The 17667-nt window shown below is 49.8% G+C and overlaps 1 protein-coding gene across 8 annotated transcripts in view; it reads left to right on the top strand.

Annotated features, from left to right (window-relative positions):
- Window positions 1-17667, top strand: part of AGAP1 (ArfGAP with GTPase domain, ankyrin repeat and PH domain 1) — a 650028-nt gene that overhangs the window by 203655 nt on the left and 428706 nt on the right. For all 8 annotated transcript variants that reach the window (XM_010364388.2, XM_010364387.2, XM_030916436.1 and 5 more), the window contains exon 2: window positions 11053-11111. In XM_010364388.2, coding sequence (XP_010362690.1) covers window positions 11053-11111 — 59 coding nt within the window. The remainder of the gene's footprint in view (window positions 1-11052; window positions 11112-17667) is intronic.

Genomic DNA, 17667 nt, shown 5'->3' with positions numbered 1-17667 from the left:
AAAAAAAAGGCTGTGAACTTAATCTATGAATTTTGTTTTCTCTTGCAGTTTCTGACTCGTACCTTTTCATAAAATATCCCTATTTCAACATTTTTACTGTCAAGGACTCGGCGGTTTCATTTTAGGTGTTAACATGTTTTAAAACATTCTCGAGATCTGTTCAGAATTCTACTTCTTATATGAAATGTAGGATTCTGGCTTTGGTCTAAGGTGACGATGTTCTCCCGCTTCTTGGGGTGCCAGGAACCCCTGGCAGGAGGCCGAGTCTCCCTAGTGTGACAGCTGGCGTTCTGGTGGTGGCGCTCAGTGTGTTCCTACAGTCATTTTCTCAGGTTCTTGTTATTGTAGCAGCTTGATGGTTGCATAATTGTTCATCACACCTATCACAATTTTTACATTTTTATTGCTCTTCCCACTTCAGATAGAAGCTCAGTTACTCAGAGGCTCAACAATAAATTGAACATGTAGTCAGCGTGTGAAACCCTGGGGTGGATTTTTAGCAAGCTCCTGAAGGCAGTTGTCTGGAGATTAGAGAGGAGAGGAGCACAGGGGAGCCCCGTCCCCGTGGCTGGTCGGTGGTGCAGGCAGGAGATGGGGGCCTGGACCACCACTGGCATCAGACATGCCACCCCCCATTCCCCCACCCCAGGCTCGCACAGGAGGGACGGGAAGGTGGGAAGGAAAGAACTGATTGGGCAGGATGTCCCCACTGGGCCCCATGCCCCCACCCTTCCCCTCCAGGTTTTCCCCTCTTTTGGTGGGGGGAGTCAGGTGTTACTGCTGAGGCATGGGAACTACAGTGGATGAGCTGGGTCGGGGGACAGGGCTCCAGGGCCTGGGGAGACCTCCTGTAGATGCAGGCAGTGTCTTTGGTTGGGTTATCTTGGTCCAGAGAGCCTGATGTATTTGTAAGAAGGCTAAGAAGGTTTTGGATGATGGCGATCAGGGGCTTGGTCCCTTTAGCAGGGGAAACTGGGGCTGACTTTTCATGACGTTGGAGCTCACTGTATACTGGAAGTTGAATTGTACTTTTTTCCCCTGGAGTTCTGTGACTCCTCGGGGGTTAAATGGGATCCTGGATACTCCCTCCCACTTTGTAAAACCCCGGCAGCATTTTGTGGCTGAAATTTACTTCTTAGAGTCATGAAATGCCCTCCAAAAAGTGAAGGACCACAGCCAAATTGCATTCCATGCCCAAAGTGGTTAACGTCACTCGGAGTTGCAAACTCGGAAGCAATTTTGGTTTTGAGAGCCGCAGTGCTTTACCCACAGGATGGGCAGGCCATTCCTTCTCCACTGACCACGTCAGCAGTCCGGGCTCCAGGAGAACAAGCATTCACAGTGGGGGTGTCTGCACTCTCTACCATCGCAGTGGGGGTGACTGCACTCTCTGCCATCGCAGTGGGGGTGTCTGCACTCTCTACCATCGCAGTGGGGGTGTCTGCACTCTCTACCAAGCTGTCCAGGTTCGAGAATTAAGGATGGAAGCGAGACTCTGTGAAACAAGGAACTTGTGAGGTGTGGGGCTTTGCCAGAAGTGCCGAGGAGGCCGCAAAATGTATTTTGGAGGCAACCTGAGGCTGATTCTTCTTGGGACCTCGGTGTTGGGGGAATGGCCTGTTTCTGGAGCTTGGGATGAATGTCTTCCCTGCATCTGTGAACAAGCTTGTACTCAGCCTGTAGGTTAACAAACTGGGGTCAGAAGGCCATACTGCACTGGACCCAAAACCTGCCCTAGGAAGACGCTTGCAACAAAACCTGTTATCACCTTGGTTTATAACAGTGAGGTGGAAATTGGGTGGAATTGGGGCACGAGTTTCAGGACTGTGAAGTTATTATTTATGCATTAAATATTCTTTTTTTTTTTTTTTTTTGAGGTGGAGTCTCGCTCTGTTGCCCGGACTGGAGTGCAGTGGCCAGATCTCAGCTCACTGCAAGCTCCGCCTCCTGGGTTTACGCCATTCTCCTGCCTCAGCCTCCCGAGTAGCTGGGACTACAGGCGCCCGCCACCTCGCCCAGCTAGTTTTTGTATTTTTAGTAGAGACGGGGTTTCACCGTGTTAGCCAGGATGGTCTCGATCTCCTGACCTCGTGATCCGCCCGTCTTGGCCTCCCAAAGTGCTGGGATTACAGGCTTGAGCCACCGCGCCCGGCCTATGCATTAAATATTCTGAAGCAGCCTCAGCTAATGAAACACAGTTCTTCTGAAGGAAATGTGGAAAATAATCCCAGCTGCGCAGGAGAACTGTGCTCCGCCCCCAAGGCTGTAGGTGGGGCCTCTATTTTCACATGTTAAAAAAGAAAGGGCAATTTTCTTTCTTGCTGTTTTCACTTTCAAATCCATACGCCCTCTGCTTTGCTGCTCTCAGACATGAATCCTTTAAGCAATGCTTTAGACACCCACAACAAGGGCGTTCTTGGGGAACGGTGATTCTGGAGCAGGAGTATTATGAGGCACTCAGGAATGCTTTTGAAGAAACTGTAATGAAAATGAGGCGGGGCGTGGTGGCTCACACTTGTAATCCCAGCACTTTGGGAAGCCAAGGTGGGCGGATCATTTGAAGTCAGGAGTTCCAGACCAGCCTGGGGAACATGGCGGAACCCCGTCTCTACTGAAAATACAAAAATTAACCAGGCATGGTATCGCGTGCCTGTAGTCCCAGCTACTCGAGAGGCTGAGGCAGGAGAATTCCCTTGAACCCTGGAGGCAGAGGTTGCAGTGAGCCAAGATTGTGCCACTGCACTCCAGCCTGGGTGACAGAGTGAGAATCAATTTCTGTGTGTGTGTGTGCAGTGTATATTATATATATTATATAATATACTCTACATAGTGTATATTTATAATGTAGGTATTATATGTGTATATTATGTATTACATACTCTAGTATATATTATATATGTCTATATGTGTATTATATACTCTATATAATATAGTTATATGCATATATTACATATTACGTATATATTATATACTCTAGTGTGTATTTTGTATATTTATATATACATACATACATATATGCATATATGCGTATGTATATATATGAGAGAGAGAGAGAGGAAAAACAATCACTATCCTCTAAGAAGTTAAAAACCTGCAATTCCTCTAGAGCCCATTTGGGCTGATAGACTTTTGCTTTGGGATTTCCTTAGAGGAGAAGAGAGAGGACCCAGTCAAATGCTGACCTTGTTGTGACAGATTCTGAGTCACCTCAGGGCTCAGGGGAAAGAGCCTTGGAATTGCAGGCAGTGGTATGGATGTGGCTGCAGGCGTGGGCATGGTGCTGTGTTGGTGGCCAGGTGTTCGTCACCCTGCACTGAGAGGGCCTGGTGAATGGGAAGGCAGGGGATGCTGTCGGGACGTGGCAGGGTGGGAACCTGTCTTGTCTGTGGATCTTTGAGGCTGCTGAAAAGGATCTTTGAGCCTGAACTTCCAGGGAAGCCTGAAACCAATCTGGTATCCCCAGGGTTTATGTTTTATTTCAGTTATTATAGGGATTCAAGGATTTCCAAATAAGAATTTAAATCATATCATTGAAACTGTGCTGGTGAACTTCTGCTAAGTCCTGCATTTGAAAGTCATCAGCGGATTATGTCTGATCCAGTTTGCAGCGGGCTCTTTTCCGGCTGCATTGAAATGGATTTCTTTATTAAGGACTCCACTTCCTTCCTCGGCACAGAACTGACCCGGCCGCGGCAGCCACAGCCTCCTCCAGCGCTCCTCTCCTCTGCGTGTGGATGTGCCATCTTTCTTCCATTGTTGTTTTATTTTATATCTGGGGACTTTATAGCTGCTTTAAACTAAAAACGCACCTCCCCTTTTCTGTGCTAAAAATAATAGTTAAAATCCTTGTGACATTTAAGGTTTTCAAAGAAACATCCTAATCTCTGAGATAATACGTTGTTTTTAAAATCTCACCTGCAATTTCTGGTTCCTTTTTTTACCCTTGTGTATAATTTCACCAGTTTTGTCTGGAATGCGTATTTGTGGTTCCTGGAGCCAAACAGGGCTGGGGACTGGGCTGGGGGTGAGCATGACACAGGAGACCATCAAGTCATTCTGATATTTGGCTGCCCGCTGTGCTTCTAGTTGATAATTTGGAGGAGAAAATTAGAGTCCATAGCTCTGCTGGGGAATGAGCCTACCTGCCAGGCGATGGCTGTTCTAATGAAGATGAGGTCCTGGCTCCCTTGTCGAATGAAGATTGTCGGGGAGCCTTTAGCAGAAGGCTCTGAAATCCTGAGGAAGGATGCAGTGGAGGCACTGCTGGACAGGAGCTGCCTTACCTGGTCCTTGCAGCCGGGCTCCCGCAGCCTGGGAAGGTGGGGCTTCCTTATCTCAGGTCCAGTCTCCTCTGAAAGTTCTCTTCCTTGACCGTAGTCCTTGGACCCTGTTCCTTTGATGCTGTTGTTTGCTGAGGTAGAATGCTAAGAAAGGCCAAGTGGAGGCATTTCCAGGATTACTTCCCACTCTAGAATTTCTGGTGTATGTTAGTAGTCATATCACATGGATGACATTTTTCATGCATGTTTATGTGCTGTAGGTTGAACCTCCCTATGAAATTGCCGTTATTCAACCATATTTGACCATATTTGTGCCTCTAGCGCAGCAGCGAGTACAGGTAGCATGTGTGCCTGTCTCCAAGCAGGAGCATCTCCTACTGGCTACGGTCAGATTGACCCGGCAATTTTATGTGGGTTGATGCAATATGAGTTGACCTGGGATGAAAACTAACTCTAGTAATGCCTTTTAGTTTGTTTTACTCCATGTGGAGTTAATGGTCACTGTGAGCCAGTTTTCTTGGTTTTTGTTTTGTTTTGTTTTGTTTTGTTGACAGTCTGGCTCTGTCACTCAGGCTGGAGTACAGTGGCGCAATCTTAGCTCACTGCCGCCTCCACCTCCCAGGTTCAAGCAATTCTCCTGCCTCAAGCCCCCCACGTAGCTGGGATTACAGGTGCGTACCACCTCACTTGGCTAGTTTTTATATTTTTAGTAGAGGTGTGATTTCACCATGCTGGCCAGGCTGGTCTCAAATTCCTGACCTCAAGTGATCTGCCCCCCTCAGCCTCACATTAAGTGCTGGGATGACAGGCGTGAGCCACCATGCCCAGCCTGAGCCACGGTTTTCTATCGCTGTGGTGTGGTTGCTTCATCAGGACTTGGCAGGCCATGTGTTGCTCCAGGCTCACCTATGCCTCCAGCGCAGCAGCGAGTTCAGGTAGCCTGTGAGCCTGTGTGCCTGTCTCTGAGCAGGAGCATCCCCTTCCCCCCCCGCCCCCCGCCGGCTGTGGCACCTGGACAACTGGGCCTTGAGCCCTACTCTTTAATCATCCTACCACCAAAGGTAATAGGGGGGCTTCGTCTGGGTAGTTGGGCCCTTTCCCAGGTGTCCTGCCACCTCCTTGGTAGCATCTCCTTGGGACCTTACAGAAGCCTTAGGAGAGAACTACTACCCTCCCCTCCCCTCCTCTCCCTTCCCTCTCCCCCTCCCCTCTACCCTCCTCTTCCCCCCCTCCCCCCATCCCCCAGGCTGGAATACAGCCCCCCTCCCCCCTCTCCCCTCCCCTTTCCCCCCTCCCCCCTCCCCTTTCCCCCCTCCCCCCTCCCCTTTCCCCCCTCCCCCCTCCCCTTTCCCCCCTCCCCCCTCCCCTTTCCCCCCTCCCCCCCTCCCCCTTCCCCCCTCCCCCTCCCCCTTCCCCCCTCCCCCTCCCCCTTCCCCCCTCCCCCTCCCCCTTCCCCCCTCCCCCTCCCCCTCTCCGCTCCCCCTCCCTCCCCATCCCCCTCCCTCTCTCCCCCCCCCCTCCCCTCCCCATCCCCTAGGCTGGAGTGCAGTGGCACAATCTCGTCTCACCACAACCTCTGCCTCCCGGGTTCAAGCGATTCTCCTGCCTCAACCTCCAAGTAGCTGGGATTACAGGCGCCCACCACCATGCCCAGCTAATTTTTGTATTTTTAGTAGGGAAGGAGTTTTGCCATGTTGAGCAGGCTAGTCTCGAACTCCTGACCTCAGGTGATCCACCTGCAGTCTAATCTCAAACTCCTGACCTCAAGTGATCCGCCTGCAGGCTAGTCTTGAACTCCTGATCTCAGGTGATCCACCCCCCCTTAGCCTCCCAAAGTACGGGGATTACAGGCGTGAGCCACTGCACCTGGCCAGAAATGCTTCTGTTTTATGGCAAGGAAATTGAGAGACCAGAAAGGTAACTGAGGTCATTGCCAAACTCATGACTCCTGGCTCCCTGACCCCTCACCGATTTCTCTCTGCCTCATCTTGGTCTCCCATGGACACTGGGATGGGCAGGACCCGGTGGGAAAAGCAGGACTCATCTCTGAGGGCTGCATTATGGGGTGGGTAGGAGCCTTTAGCCTCAGTAACTACAGCACTTTCTGCCTGTGACAACCTGTGCTGTTTTCACATTTCTCAGAAATTCCCGCTCTTGGTGTTTTACACTTGTAACATCCGCTTAGCAAATTTTGAAAAATTGAAGACGGAGAGTAATAAAGTGTGGACAAAGCTCTGCAGGGAGCTTGTTAGAAATGCTGATTTGAGGCCGGGTGCGGTGGCTCTTGCCTATATTTCCAGCTCTTTGGGAGGCCGAGGCAGACAATCACCAGGTCAGGAGATCGAGACTATCCTGGCCAACATGGTGAAACCCTGTCTTTACTAAAAATACAAAAATTAGCCGGGTGTGGTGGCGGGCACTTGTAGTCCCAGCTACTCGAGAGGCTGAGGCAGGAGAATCTCTTGAACTCAGGAGGCGGAGGTTGCAGTGAGCCAAGATCGCACCACTGCACTCCAGCCTGGCAACAGAATGAGACTCTGTCTCAAAAAAAAAAAAAAGAAAAAAGAAATGCCAATTTGAAGGCTCTAATTTCCAGAGTGCTGGCTGATGCTCACCTGTTGCCGGCTTTGCTAAGCATCCCAGGTGAGTCTAGGGCAAGCAGGCTCTGAGCAACACAGCAGGTAATGAGGGAGGGTTTTAGAATCTGGCATTGCCAAGGGGGACTTTCCCAAGTGTCCCGCTGTGTCCAGGGGCAGCAGCAGGGAGAACCTGCTCTGAAGGGCTGCAGTGGTCACTGAGCCCAGCACCTGGCTAGCTCTTGGGAAGGATCATTACTGTCACCAACCTCGACTGTAAAACACTCACAAGACGCTTTTTTTTTTTTTTTTTTGAGACAGTCTTACTCTGTCGCCCAGGCTGGAGTGCAGTGGTGGGATCTTGGTTCGCTGCAACCCCTGCCTCCCGGGTTCAAGCAATTCTCCTGCCTCAGTCTCCCAAGCAACTGGGATTATAATCATGTGCCACCACGCCTGGCTACTTTTTGTATTTTTAGTAGAAACGAGAATTCGCCATGTTGGCTAGGCTGGTCTTGAACTCCTGGCCAAGACACTTCTGAGAACGAGCTGCATCCTCTGTGACACTGGATTCTGGCTGATCCAGGAACACAGGTGTGCACATATCCAGGTGTGCATCCACACACTCATGCGCACACACCAAGCCGTGTTTCCCTGAGGCATGTTTATCCTTCTGGTGTTCCTGCACTTCGGAAGGAGGCAGAACAGCTGGCCTGGGCCCTGCCCCGCCCTTCCTCGACCCCACCTACTGAGTGATGAACAATTCCACAGCAGCACCATGTCCAGCCCACAGATAGGTCCCCATAGTGGAGTAGGAGAAAGGACTATTTTGGTATGTATGGCTTCCGCGAATCTTTTGTTAATTTTCATTTAGCTTTGTAGGAGGCAGCATTCCATTTTGACGGGGCAGTAACGGAGGTGATGAAAGTTTTTAAAATAAATGTTTTTTTAATGGGAGATGAAGAGTTTTGGCCAATCGAGTCAAGTATTTATTCTATTACTCTTGTTGCCACAAACACAAATATGTTCCATTCAAGTGAGGATGTATTTGCAAGTAAAAAGATGCCTCACATTTTTCCAGTGTTTATATAATCATGCATCTTTGTTTAATGGAGCACTGCTTAATTTATAATGAATATTTTATATTTATTTTTAGTTAATCTTATGGTGGTATGTGTTTTAAAATCAGCAGTGCATTGATGAATAGAGCTCATTTTAATTCACAGTTTACCCTCTTTGTTTTACTATTAAAGTTCATTTTTAAAACTTCACAATTTAATTTCTTATGTGCCAAATGGAATGAAACTAAAAAGGTGCCAGAAGGTGACAATGAAAGGAAAATTGTCTCATCACCCTTGACTTCAGCCTTCCAGTTCCTAACCCTAAATCAGCACCTGTTAAGTTTGAAATTTTACCAGAAATAGTCTCAGCTTTGACAAGCATATGCATGTTTTGCACCCCTCACCCCCCCATACACTTTTTAGGAATGCGTTTGTGAGGGTCCTGTCCATCCATCTCTGTATCACACCTGGCTGTCTTCACTTGAAGACCTTGGGGGATCTCCACTGCAGTATGTTGAGCTTCAATTATTGGTTTTACTATTTCATTATGTGGATATATCCACAGTTACTTAACCAGGGTGTGGTTTGTTACAGTGCAGCAACAGGGTGACGTTCTGAGAAGCTGGACACTATTAGTGCATGCATTTTGGAGTCATCATCATTGACCTTTCAGTTTTCCCTGGACCATTGGGGTCACCCTGCAGATCCTCTGAGGCCACATTGCCATTTTTCTGCGAGAGTAGTTAACAGAAAGAAGTGTTTTGCAACTTAATTGGTAATGCTGTTGTTCACTTATGGTATTAAGACACAATTAGTAATCACTGAGCGCCTGCTGGGTGTCAGGCCCATGCTAGTGCGTTCCTCACGTCATCTCTGCATGGGTAAAGTTTGTCTGCAGCATGTTGGCGTGGTGTTTGGGTGCACAATTATGCAAAATCACAATGTACACCCCCGATATTGAGCTCCCAATGTGTCCGTGTCAGTGGGAGGAGAGTAGAGGGACAGTGACTTGGAGTCTTTGTGGGCAGTGCAGGGAAAGTCCTGCCCACAGGCATCTTCTTTCTCAGGGCTCTTGCACTTTTCTCCTGAGCTCCTGCAGATGGGCCTCTGCCAGCTGGACAGGCATTTTTGTGCCCCGAAAGTCTCTGCCCTCTAGAGATCACTCAGATCTCCTCCTGATCTACCCAGCTCTCCTTTTCTGGAGCAGGGAGTGTTCCTCTGACTGGATGTCTCACTCGACATCGGGAGACCCTTGGTGCTGTCGTTGTAGGGCCTATGGCATCTGGTTGGTTTGCTGCACAGTTGCCCCCCTGGCTCCCCGCCCAGCACACACTGGGTAGATGTGCCCCCCAATCTGTGACCTGGTGGGACATGCTTCCCAGCGTGTGACCCGGTAGGACGTACTCCCCAATCTGTGACCTGGTGGGACGTGCTCCCCAGCGTGTGACCTGGTGGGACGTGCTCCCCCGCGTGTGACCTGGTGGGACGTGCTCCCCCGCGTGTGACCTGGTGGGACGTGCTCCCCAATCTGTGACCCGGTAGGACGTGCTCCCCAGCGTGTGACCCGGTGGGACCTGCTCCCCAATCTGTGACCCGGTGGGATGTGCTCCCCCGCGTGTGACCTGGTGGGACGTGCTCCCTCCCTAGCGTGTGACATGGTGGGTTGTGCTCCCCCGCGTGTGACCTGGTGGGACGTGCTCCCTCCCCAGTGTGTGACCTGATGGGTTGTGCTCCCCCAGCGTGTGACATGGTGGGTTATGCCTCCCCTGCGTGTGACCTGGTGGGACGTGCTCCCTCCCCAGTGTGTGACCTGATGGGTTGTGCTCCCCCAGCGTGTGACCTGGTGGGTTGTGCTCCCCCAGCGTGTGACCTGGTGGGTTGTGCTCCCCCAGCGTGTGACATGGTGGCTTGTGCTCCCCCAGCGTGTGACATGGTGGCTTGTGCTCCCCAGGGTGTGCCTGGCCTCCTTCAGATGCCAGGCTTGCCTTCCTGTGTCACATCCATGGTCTGGTCAGGCCCTTGGCTTCCAGCCCTGCATCCATGAGGTCCTCATATCACACAGTTCTTTGAAGGTGATGGTTTTTCTTAACTTTTAAGCATCTTACAAATCATGTCACTTCTTAGACATAATGTAGACTAAGTTTCAACATTGGAGGACAGTATATCGGAAGTGAATCCCATGTGGAAAGAGCTATTTTTCTGTCAGTGGGATGCACTTCCTTCCTCTAGTCCAGCCCACTCGGCTTGTGTTGACCGAGCTGCTACGTGGTCATTAGGACAGATCATGGCTACTATCGTGGGGTCTCATTATGATAAGAGTGGCTTGTGGCCGCTGTGGAAAACTGGGTCGCAGGTAAAGCCATGGTGGTTTGGGTCATCTGTATAGGGTGGGTGCCCTGTGCACAGTCCTTCAGGGGAGGCGGGGGAGAGTGCCCCTGCACAGAGCTGGACTCTGTAGACCACCCCATGGAGCTTAGGAGCCCTCCATCTTTCTGACGTAGTCTAAACCATCTTGGCTGGGTGTTCAGTGTTTAATATCTTTGTGAGGATCAAAACTGTAGCACCAGATCTTTCTTCTGAGCTGTAGCCTGTTATTTATAAACACTAAAGTGTTAACTTACATTGTGAGTGTTAAGATCTTCAAATTCAGTCGTCATACTTTTTTCTGTGTGTGTGGGATTTCGGAAAAGTGACTATTGTAGTAGACAACCAAAAGACCAAAAGTGGACCTACTGGCTCTAACAGAATCACTTCCCAGAAAGCGAGGCGTGTCCTTAAATATCTCCACACTTGTGAACAGGCATAGTCAGGAGGGTCTGAAGATACATGCTCCTCCGTAGGAAGGGCTGTGGCTTGAGCAGGGAAAAAATGGAAAGTTAGATTTTTCAGTAACTTTCCAAGTCATTGGACAGAGCATGTGTTACTGACCACAGACTTGGAGCTGGAACACCTCACTGGCCATCTAGCTGAGTGTCTTGAACTGGGACAAACCGATCTTTCTGGAGTGGGAGTGACACAAGGTGGCTGGTCTGCACCATCTTCGGTGGCCTTCGGATGGGAAAATGGCCCATGGGAGGTACTTTGACTCGGCCTTTACGTGAGTTGTGGTGTCTGACTTTGTGCCCTTCTGTGTTTCAGATGCCTTTGTGAACAGCCAGGAATGGACGCTGAGTCGGTCTGTCCCGGAGCTCAAAGTGGTGAGTGGTTCCTTCTGGCCCTGGCAGTTGTCCTTCCTCACCTGTGGGAAGGGGGGGCTCTGTGCACACCCAAGCCTGCATTCCCAGGCAACTGGTCATCGCCTGGGGCCCAGACGGGGAGTGTGACTCTGGGTGTGTTCCTGGGAAGGGCCAGGTGTAGTTGATAGCTTGGGACTAGAGTCCAAGTCCCTGAGTGCCCCTGGGACAGCGACGACAGCCATGACTCCCACCCAGCCAGGGTGGCGTTTCATGTGCAGGGCAGAGGCCATCATCATCCTCTCTCTCATGTCTCGTGGGTGGGTTGATTTGTCCTTTGCAGGAGGTCACGGAAGGCTTCTGTAATGGGTGGCCACACTTTGGTATCCATCATTTTTGAAATGTGACTATTTACCCTATGACCAAGTATTGGCATAAAATTAAAATTTTTTGTCTTTTATTATTAACTTTACCCTTTCGGTGAAATTATCCAGAGCTTCAAATTGGCGTATGTAAAAGATGGTCCATTGCAGCCACCCTTTCCAGCCACTCCCCTCTAGTCACCACCCACCGTAGGATGGAAGGAAGGGGCAAGTCTAACTTCGAAACAACCACGTTCTTTGTTGTGAAATATGTGGCGTTTGTGTGTATGTTTATGTATGTAGGTATATATGTGTATGTATGGCTGATTTCTGTGTGTGTATGTTTATATTTATGTATGTATGTATGCATGCATATATGTGTGTATATATGTCTAATTTCTGTGTGTGTGTGTATGTATTTTCTAATTTGACCATGAAAGGAAAGCAGATGAGCTCTCGCTGTTCTGCAGACTCTGGCATGGGCCTGCCTAGTGTCTCTGTCCTCTGCATTTCTGTTGACAGCACCAGATCCCCTGCAGCCCGTGGACTCCTCCCCACTGACCCCCAACCTCATTGCGTGCTTGGAGGACAAGACAGGGGCCAGGAGACAGGATCCTTTTGGTCTCTCATGTCTGAGATGAGGAGATACAGCAACAAAGAACTTCTAGGTCTTTGAAAAGCCTTTTGTCACCAGGAAAAGTATTCGTTTTTAAACTTAGGAGATGAAGTACAATGAGTGGGAGAGCCCTGAGATGGGAACGCCCCGTGGTCACTGTGCCCTCTCTCTCATTGGTGTCTGACACACACTCATCCCCACTGCGACCACGGGGTGTCGTCGGCTGGGCCCATCTCCTTCCCGGTGTCTGCCCCCCGCCCTATTCCTCCCTGAAGGTCTCTGGGCTGTCCCTGCAGCGCTCGCCCATGGGAGACAAAGCATCTCTCAGTCCCAGTGCCGTCTCAGAAGCCTGGGGTTCTGCAAGACTGGCCTGCAAAGAGCCGCCTCTTTCTGCCTTTTGTGTGCTTTGTCACCGCGGCACTGGCAGGGTGTCTTAAGCCCATTGAAGCCGTCCAGGAAATATGTGTTGAATGAATGGCACAGGCTTGGCAGTGTTGTTACCAGGAGATTTCCAGAACAATCCCCCAGTTTCAGTTACTCCCTGTTAAGGCAGCCCCTGCCACTCAGGTGCTGTGATGGGCACGGAACAGCAGGCACGGTGCTTTACTGGTGGTGACGGTGTCGATACAGCGCTGGCTCGGCTCTGTGCGGGTCGCGCTCTGAGTGCTTTACAACATTACTTAATCCTGACAACTGCCCCATGGGGAGGGGTAGGTACGGTTATCCCCATTTCACAGATGAGGAAACTGGTGCTCAGAGACATGAAGAACTTGCCCACGGAGCCACAGTAAGTGGTGGAGCTGAGGTTTGAACCTGGAGTTAGGGCTTCCACCACCGCACTGCCTGGTAGCACTTTCTCGACGGTACAAACCTCCTGTGTCTGCACTGCCCAGTGCGGTTGTGGCTGGCACCATGTGGCTGTTGAGTGATTGAAATGTGGCCAGTCAGTGCCATCAAGGAGCTGCATTTTAAGTTTGATTCTAGTTCATTTAAATTGAAATAGCCACATAGGGCCAGTGGCCACCCTAGTGCCAGCATTACAGACTAACTGATCGTCAAGTATCGAACCTCCTGACTTGGCAGTTCAAGGTGTTACAGGTTCAGGGAGGGCCCACATGATCATACCAACCCACAATCGAGGATGCTTACCACCAAAACCTTGTGCTCTCCTGGTATTTCGAAGGCATGTGATTTTCTGGAATACCTGCTGGAGGAGAGCTAGAGGAGACAGTTGCGTTTAAGGCAGCACGGGCTCCTCATTCTGAAATGGACTGTCTTAAGGCTTGCTTCAATTTGCTGACACCGGGGACTTCAGTGCTGTTGGTTCTGCAGTTCTCAGAACACTCCTGTCCCTGGCCTCAGTGTGGATGGATGGGATCCTGGCAGGCCCACCAGCTCTGCTCTAGCCCAAGTGCCTTCCTGTCGTGGCATCAGCGGGTGCTGGTCCTCATCGGCAGCCCCAGCAGATCTCTTGTGTGCTAAGGAGTGCTCAGGGTCTGAAGAAAGCGCTGCATTGTTCCCTAAGCAATCTCCAAGTGCCTATAGGGCTGCAATTGTTTCCTTCCTAGTGCAGCCCCCCCAGGACAGGTGGCCCTTTATGTCAGCGTCTCAGGAACCCAGCCCTTGCTTCACAAGCACAGCAGTGACATGATGTCATGGCAAGCCTCCAATAGGCCCTTTATGTAACATTTTGCAGTAAATCTTTTGAAATCTGTCAGAGAAAAAAAATTCAATGTTCGCTTTCTTCTCAAGAGTGGTAGTACCATGCCTTGTGTTTTCTTTTCTTTCTTTCTTTCTTTTTTTTTTTTTTTTGTGACGGGGTCTCACTCTGTCACCCAGGCCGGAGTGCAGTGGTGCCATCTCGGCTCACTGCAACCTGCCTCCTGGGTTCAAGTGATTCTCGTGCCTCAGCCTCCCAAGTAGCTGGGATGACACGCACCCACCACCACATCTGGCTAATTTGCGTATTTTTAGTAGAGACAAGATTTTACCGTATTGGCTAGGCTGTTCTCGAACTCCTGACCTCGAGTCATCCGCCTGCCTTGGCCTCCCAAAGTGCTGGGATGACAGGCGTGAGCCACCGCACCCGGCCTTATGTTTTCTGAAGTTGCACTGTGGTCAGATCGTCCATGACCAGTTGCTTTTGGTGCCACAGAGGAGCCAGCTGCTGCTGGCTGCGGATGTGTGCCCAGCAGCAAAGGCTTGGTGCTTCTGTCGGAGGGAAGGCAGATAGGCCCTGGACATCTTGCCTGTGTCGGGGACCTCAGTCCCCAGCTCCTCACATCCTATTTGTGTATTTTCATTGAACACCAACTGGGATTTTTCTAAAAGCCTTCATTTCCTTCTCAGCAAACCTCAAGGTTAGCAGGTCAGTGGTGAAGTGTGGGGCGCTAGAGAAAAACAGTTTAGAAAGACACTGCGCTCCCTTTGGCCTTGTCATATGAAGGGCCGAGTATGGGCTCCGACACACTTCATGGCCCCGCACTAGACGATGCGGGGTTGACAGTGGCGACCTCTTCTTGCCTTAAGTGTGTAGTTCTGTGGTTTTTAAGACACTTCATTCCTCCTCACGTAGCTCTTTGGCTCGCTCTGGATTGATTTCCTCTGTCTTGGTTTACTTCCAGCAGCTGCTGCGACAGCTTCACAGGTGACGTGATAACCGTTAATTTCCACCAGCATCTCAAAGTAAAATAATGCCATCATGTGTGGCATCATGTGAGGTGGTCTGTGAGATGGCTGTTCCAGCCAAACCAAGCCCCTTCCCGCTGCACTCCAAGATTGATTGCCTTTGTTCCCCTAAAGTGTGAGCTTAGTCTTTGCCCATCTTGTTAGGCGGAAGAAGGCAGGAACGTTGCTATGCAGAGAAGGCGCAGACCAAAGGATGTTTGGTTTTTGAGCATTTTCTTCCTCGGGAAAGAGAAACTGATCTTAATTAAAAATTTAATTCTGTGGCATACTGTTTTGGATTTTCCCAGCATGAAGCTGACAAACAGTGGGTGCCCTTGAGCAAAAGAATAATTAGTAGGTAGAAATTCTCAGATTATAGAGGCCCAGAGTAAAAAAAAGATGTACGTCGAATTAGGAGGGGAAACAGCTTTTTTTAGAATCTGTCCACACAGCCTGACTTGAGCCTGGCTGTGAGCCTTAGTAATAAGCATCTCATTCATACTCACCAGCAGTGGAGTCATTCATCTACTTACCCATTCTTTTACTCGGCCAGTGCTGTTTAGCGTCTACCTTGGGCTCTGTGTTACTCAGAAATTCAGAGAACAAGACAAGTAAGACAGGGTGCCTGCCCTTGAGGAATTGTCAGTATTGGAGGGAGCCAGATCAACATACTGTTGTTTCCAAAATAATGTATTCCCTTGTAAGATATCCTTGGGGCAGTGGCCCAAGGGAGCTTTCAGGAGAGCCATCCAATTGAGACTGTGGCATTAGGAAGGTGTCTTCGTCTCTTCCGGCTCCTGCAACAAAATATCATACACTAAGCAGCTGATAAACAACAGAAATGTGTAGCTCACAGTTCTGGAGGCGGGGAAGTCCAAGATCAAGGCGCCTGCAGATTTGATGCCTGAGGACCTGCTTGCTAGTTTGTAGGTGGCATCTTCTTGCTGTGTCCTCACGTGGAGGAAGAGGCAAGAGGTCTTTCTCAGGCCTCTTCTATAAGGGCATTAATCTGCTCCCACAGCTGTCTCACCTCGTAATACAGTCACCTTGGGGGTTACGGTTCTTTTTTTAAAAAATTATGTATTATTTTGTTTTTATTTTTTACCAGCTCTGTCACCCAGGCTGGAGTGCAGTGGTGCAAACTCAGCTCACTGCAACCTCTGCCTCCCAGGTTCAAGTGATTCTCCTGCCTCAGCCTCGAGTAGCTGGGATTACAGGCATGAACCACCACGTCTGGCTAATTTTTGTATTTTTTTAGTAGTGATGAGGTTTCACCATGTTGGCCAGTCTGGTCTTGAACTCCTGATCTCAGGTGATCCACCTGCCTCAGCCTGGAATAGCTGGGATTACAGGCATGTACTGCCACACCTGGCTAATTTTTTTATTTTTTTAGTAGAGATGGGGTTTCACCATGTTGGCCAGTCTGGTCTTGAATTCCTGACCTCAGGTGATCCACCTGCCTCAGCCTCCCAAAGGGCTGGGATTACAGGCGTGAACCACCGTGCCCAGCCGGGGGTTAGGTTTCAACATATGAGTTTGGCTGGGAGTGTGGGAGTAGGAGGGGGAAGCCTAAACATTCCTACCATAGCTGCAGGCTTCTCAGAGGAAGTGACATCTGAACTGATAGAAAGAGTAGGTTTCAGAGAATGATTGATGTGGAAAGCTTTAGTTGCCTGGAGACAGCAAGGCCTGTTAGGATGGGGCTTGGTAGCTGATTGACTAGAAGGCCGAGCAGAGAGCAGGAAGGTGAGAGACAGGAGGGTTGTAACTGGGGTGTAAAAAAGGAAAGGACCGGGTATAGGTTTTAGAAAGGCCACTCTGGCTGATGAGTAGAGAGTGGGAGCGGCCACGACTGGGTGAAGGAGAACATTTGGATCCATAAGCCATCACTCAGACAGCAGACCACGGTGGCCTGTAAATCACTGAGAACCTTTTTTCTACACTGTCATGCCAAATACGTTCTTCTATGTTTGTTTGTTTGTTTGTTTCTTTCTTCTTGCTTTTTGGGAGGAAGGGTGGTAGTGGTCTATGTAGTGGGACGGATGGAGTGGAGGGTCTGGCTGAGGGTGGAGTAGGGGTGGCTGGAGTTGGAAGTGAGGAGGAAGGAAGTCGCGAAGGGGAGGAAGGAACTCCGTACGGAAGGGATGCGAGTAAGGAAGCCTTGGAAGGAATGCTTTGCTGACTTAATTCGTCCTTCTGCTTTCGAGGGTTCTTATCGTTCCTTCGTGCGTTCTGGCTTATGTTATCTTTTTATCTTTCGTATTTTTGTTCTGTCTTTTCTTTATCTTATTTCTTTCTTTCTTTCCTTCTTTCTTTCTTTCTTCTTCTTTCCTTTCTTTCTTCTTTCTCTTTCTTTCCTTTCTTCTTTCTTCTTTCTTTCTTTCTTTCTTTCTTTCTTTCTTTCTTTCCTTTCTTTCTTTCTTTCTTTCTTTCTTTCCTTTCTTTCTTTCTTTCTTTCTTTCCTTTCTTTCTTTCGGAGTCTCGCTCTGTCACCCATGCTGGAGTGGAGTGCAGAGGCGTGATGTCGGCTCACTGCAACCTCCGCCTCCCGGGTTCAAACGATTCTCCTGCCTCAGCCACCTGAGGAGCTGGGACTACTATAGGTGTGCGCCACCACACCCGGCTAATTTTTTTTGTATTTTTAGTAGAGATGGGGTTTCACCGTGTTAGCCAGGATGGTCTCGATCTCCTGACTTCGTGATCTGCCCGCCTCGGCCTCCCAAAGTGCTGGGATGACAGGCGTGAGCCACCGCGCCCGGCCCTGTTTGTTCTTATAGCTATTGGCTCTATCATCTACTTAATCAGTGTTCCTTCCTCCCTCCTGTTTCTCCTCCTCTCCTCTCCGCTGTCTTTCCATCTCTCCTTCCTCCCTCCCTCCCATCGTTCTTCCTTGCCATCCATCTATCCATCGACCCATCTTATGTTTACCAGGCCT

This window comes from Rhinopithecus roxellana, chromosome 14 (genome assembly GCF_007565055.1).
Source record: "Rhinopithecus roxellana isolate Shanxi Qingling chromosome 14, ASM756505v1, whole genome shotgun sequence".
NCBI classification, from domain to species: domain Eukaryota; kingdom Metazoa; phylum Chordata; class Mammalia; order Primates; family Cercopithecidae; genus Rhinopithecus; species Rhinopithecus roxellana.
Note: the sequence above shows the minus strand (reverse complement) of the source record. Positions and strands in the feature narration are given on the sequence as shown.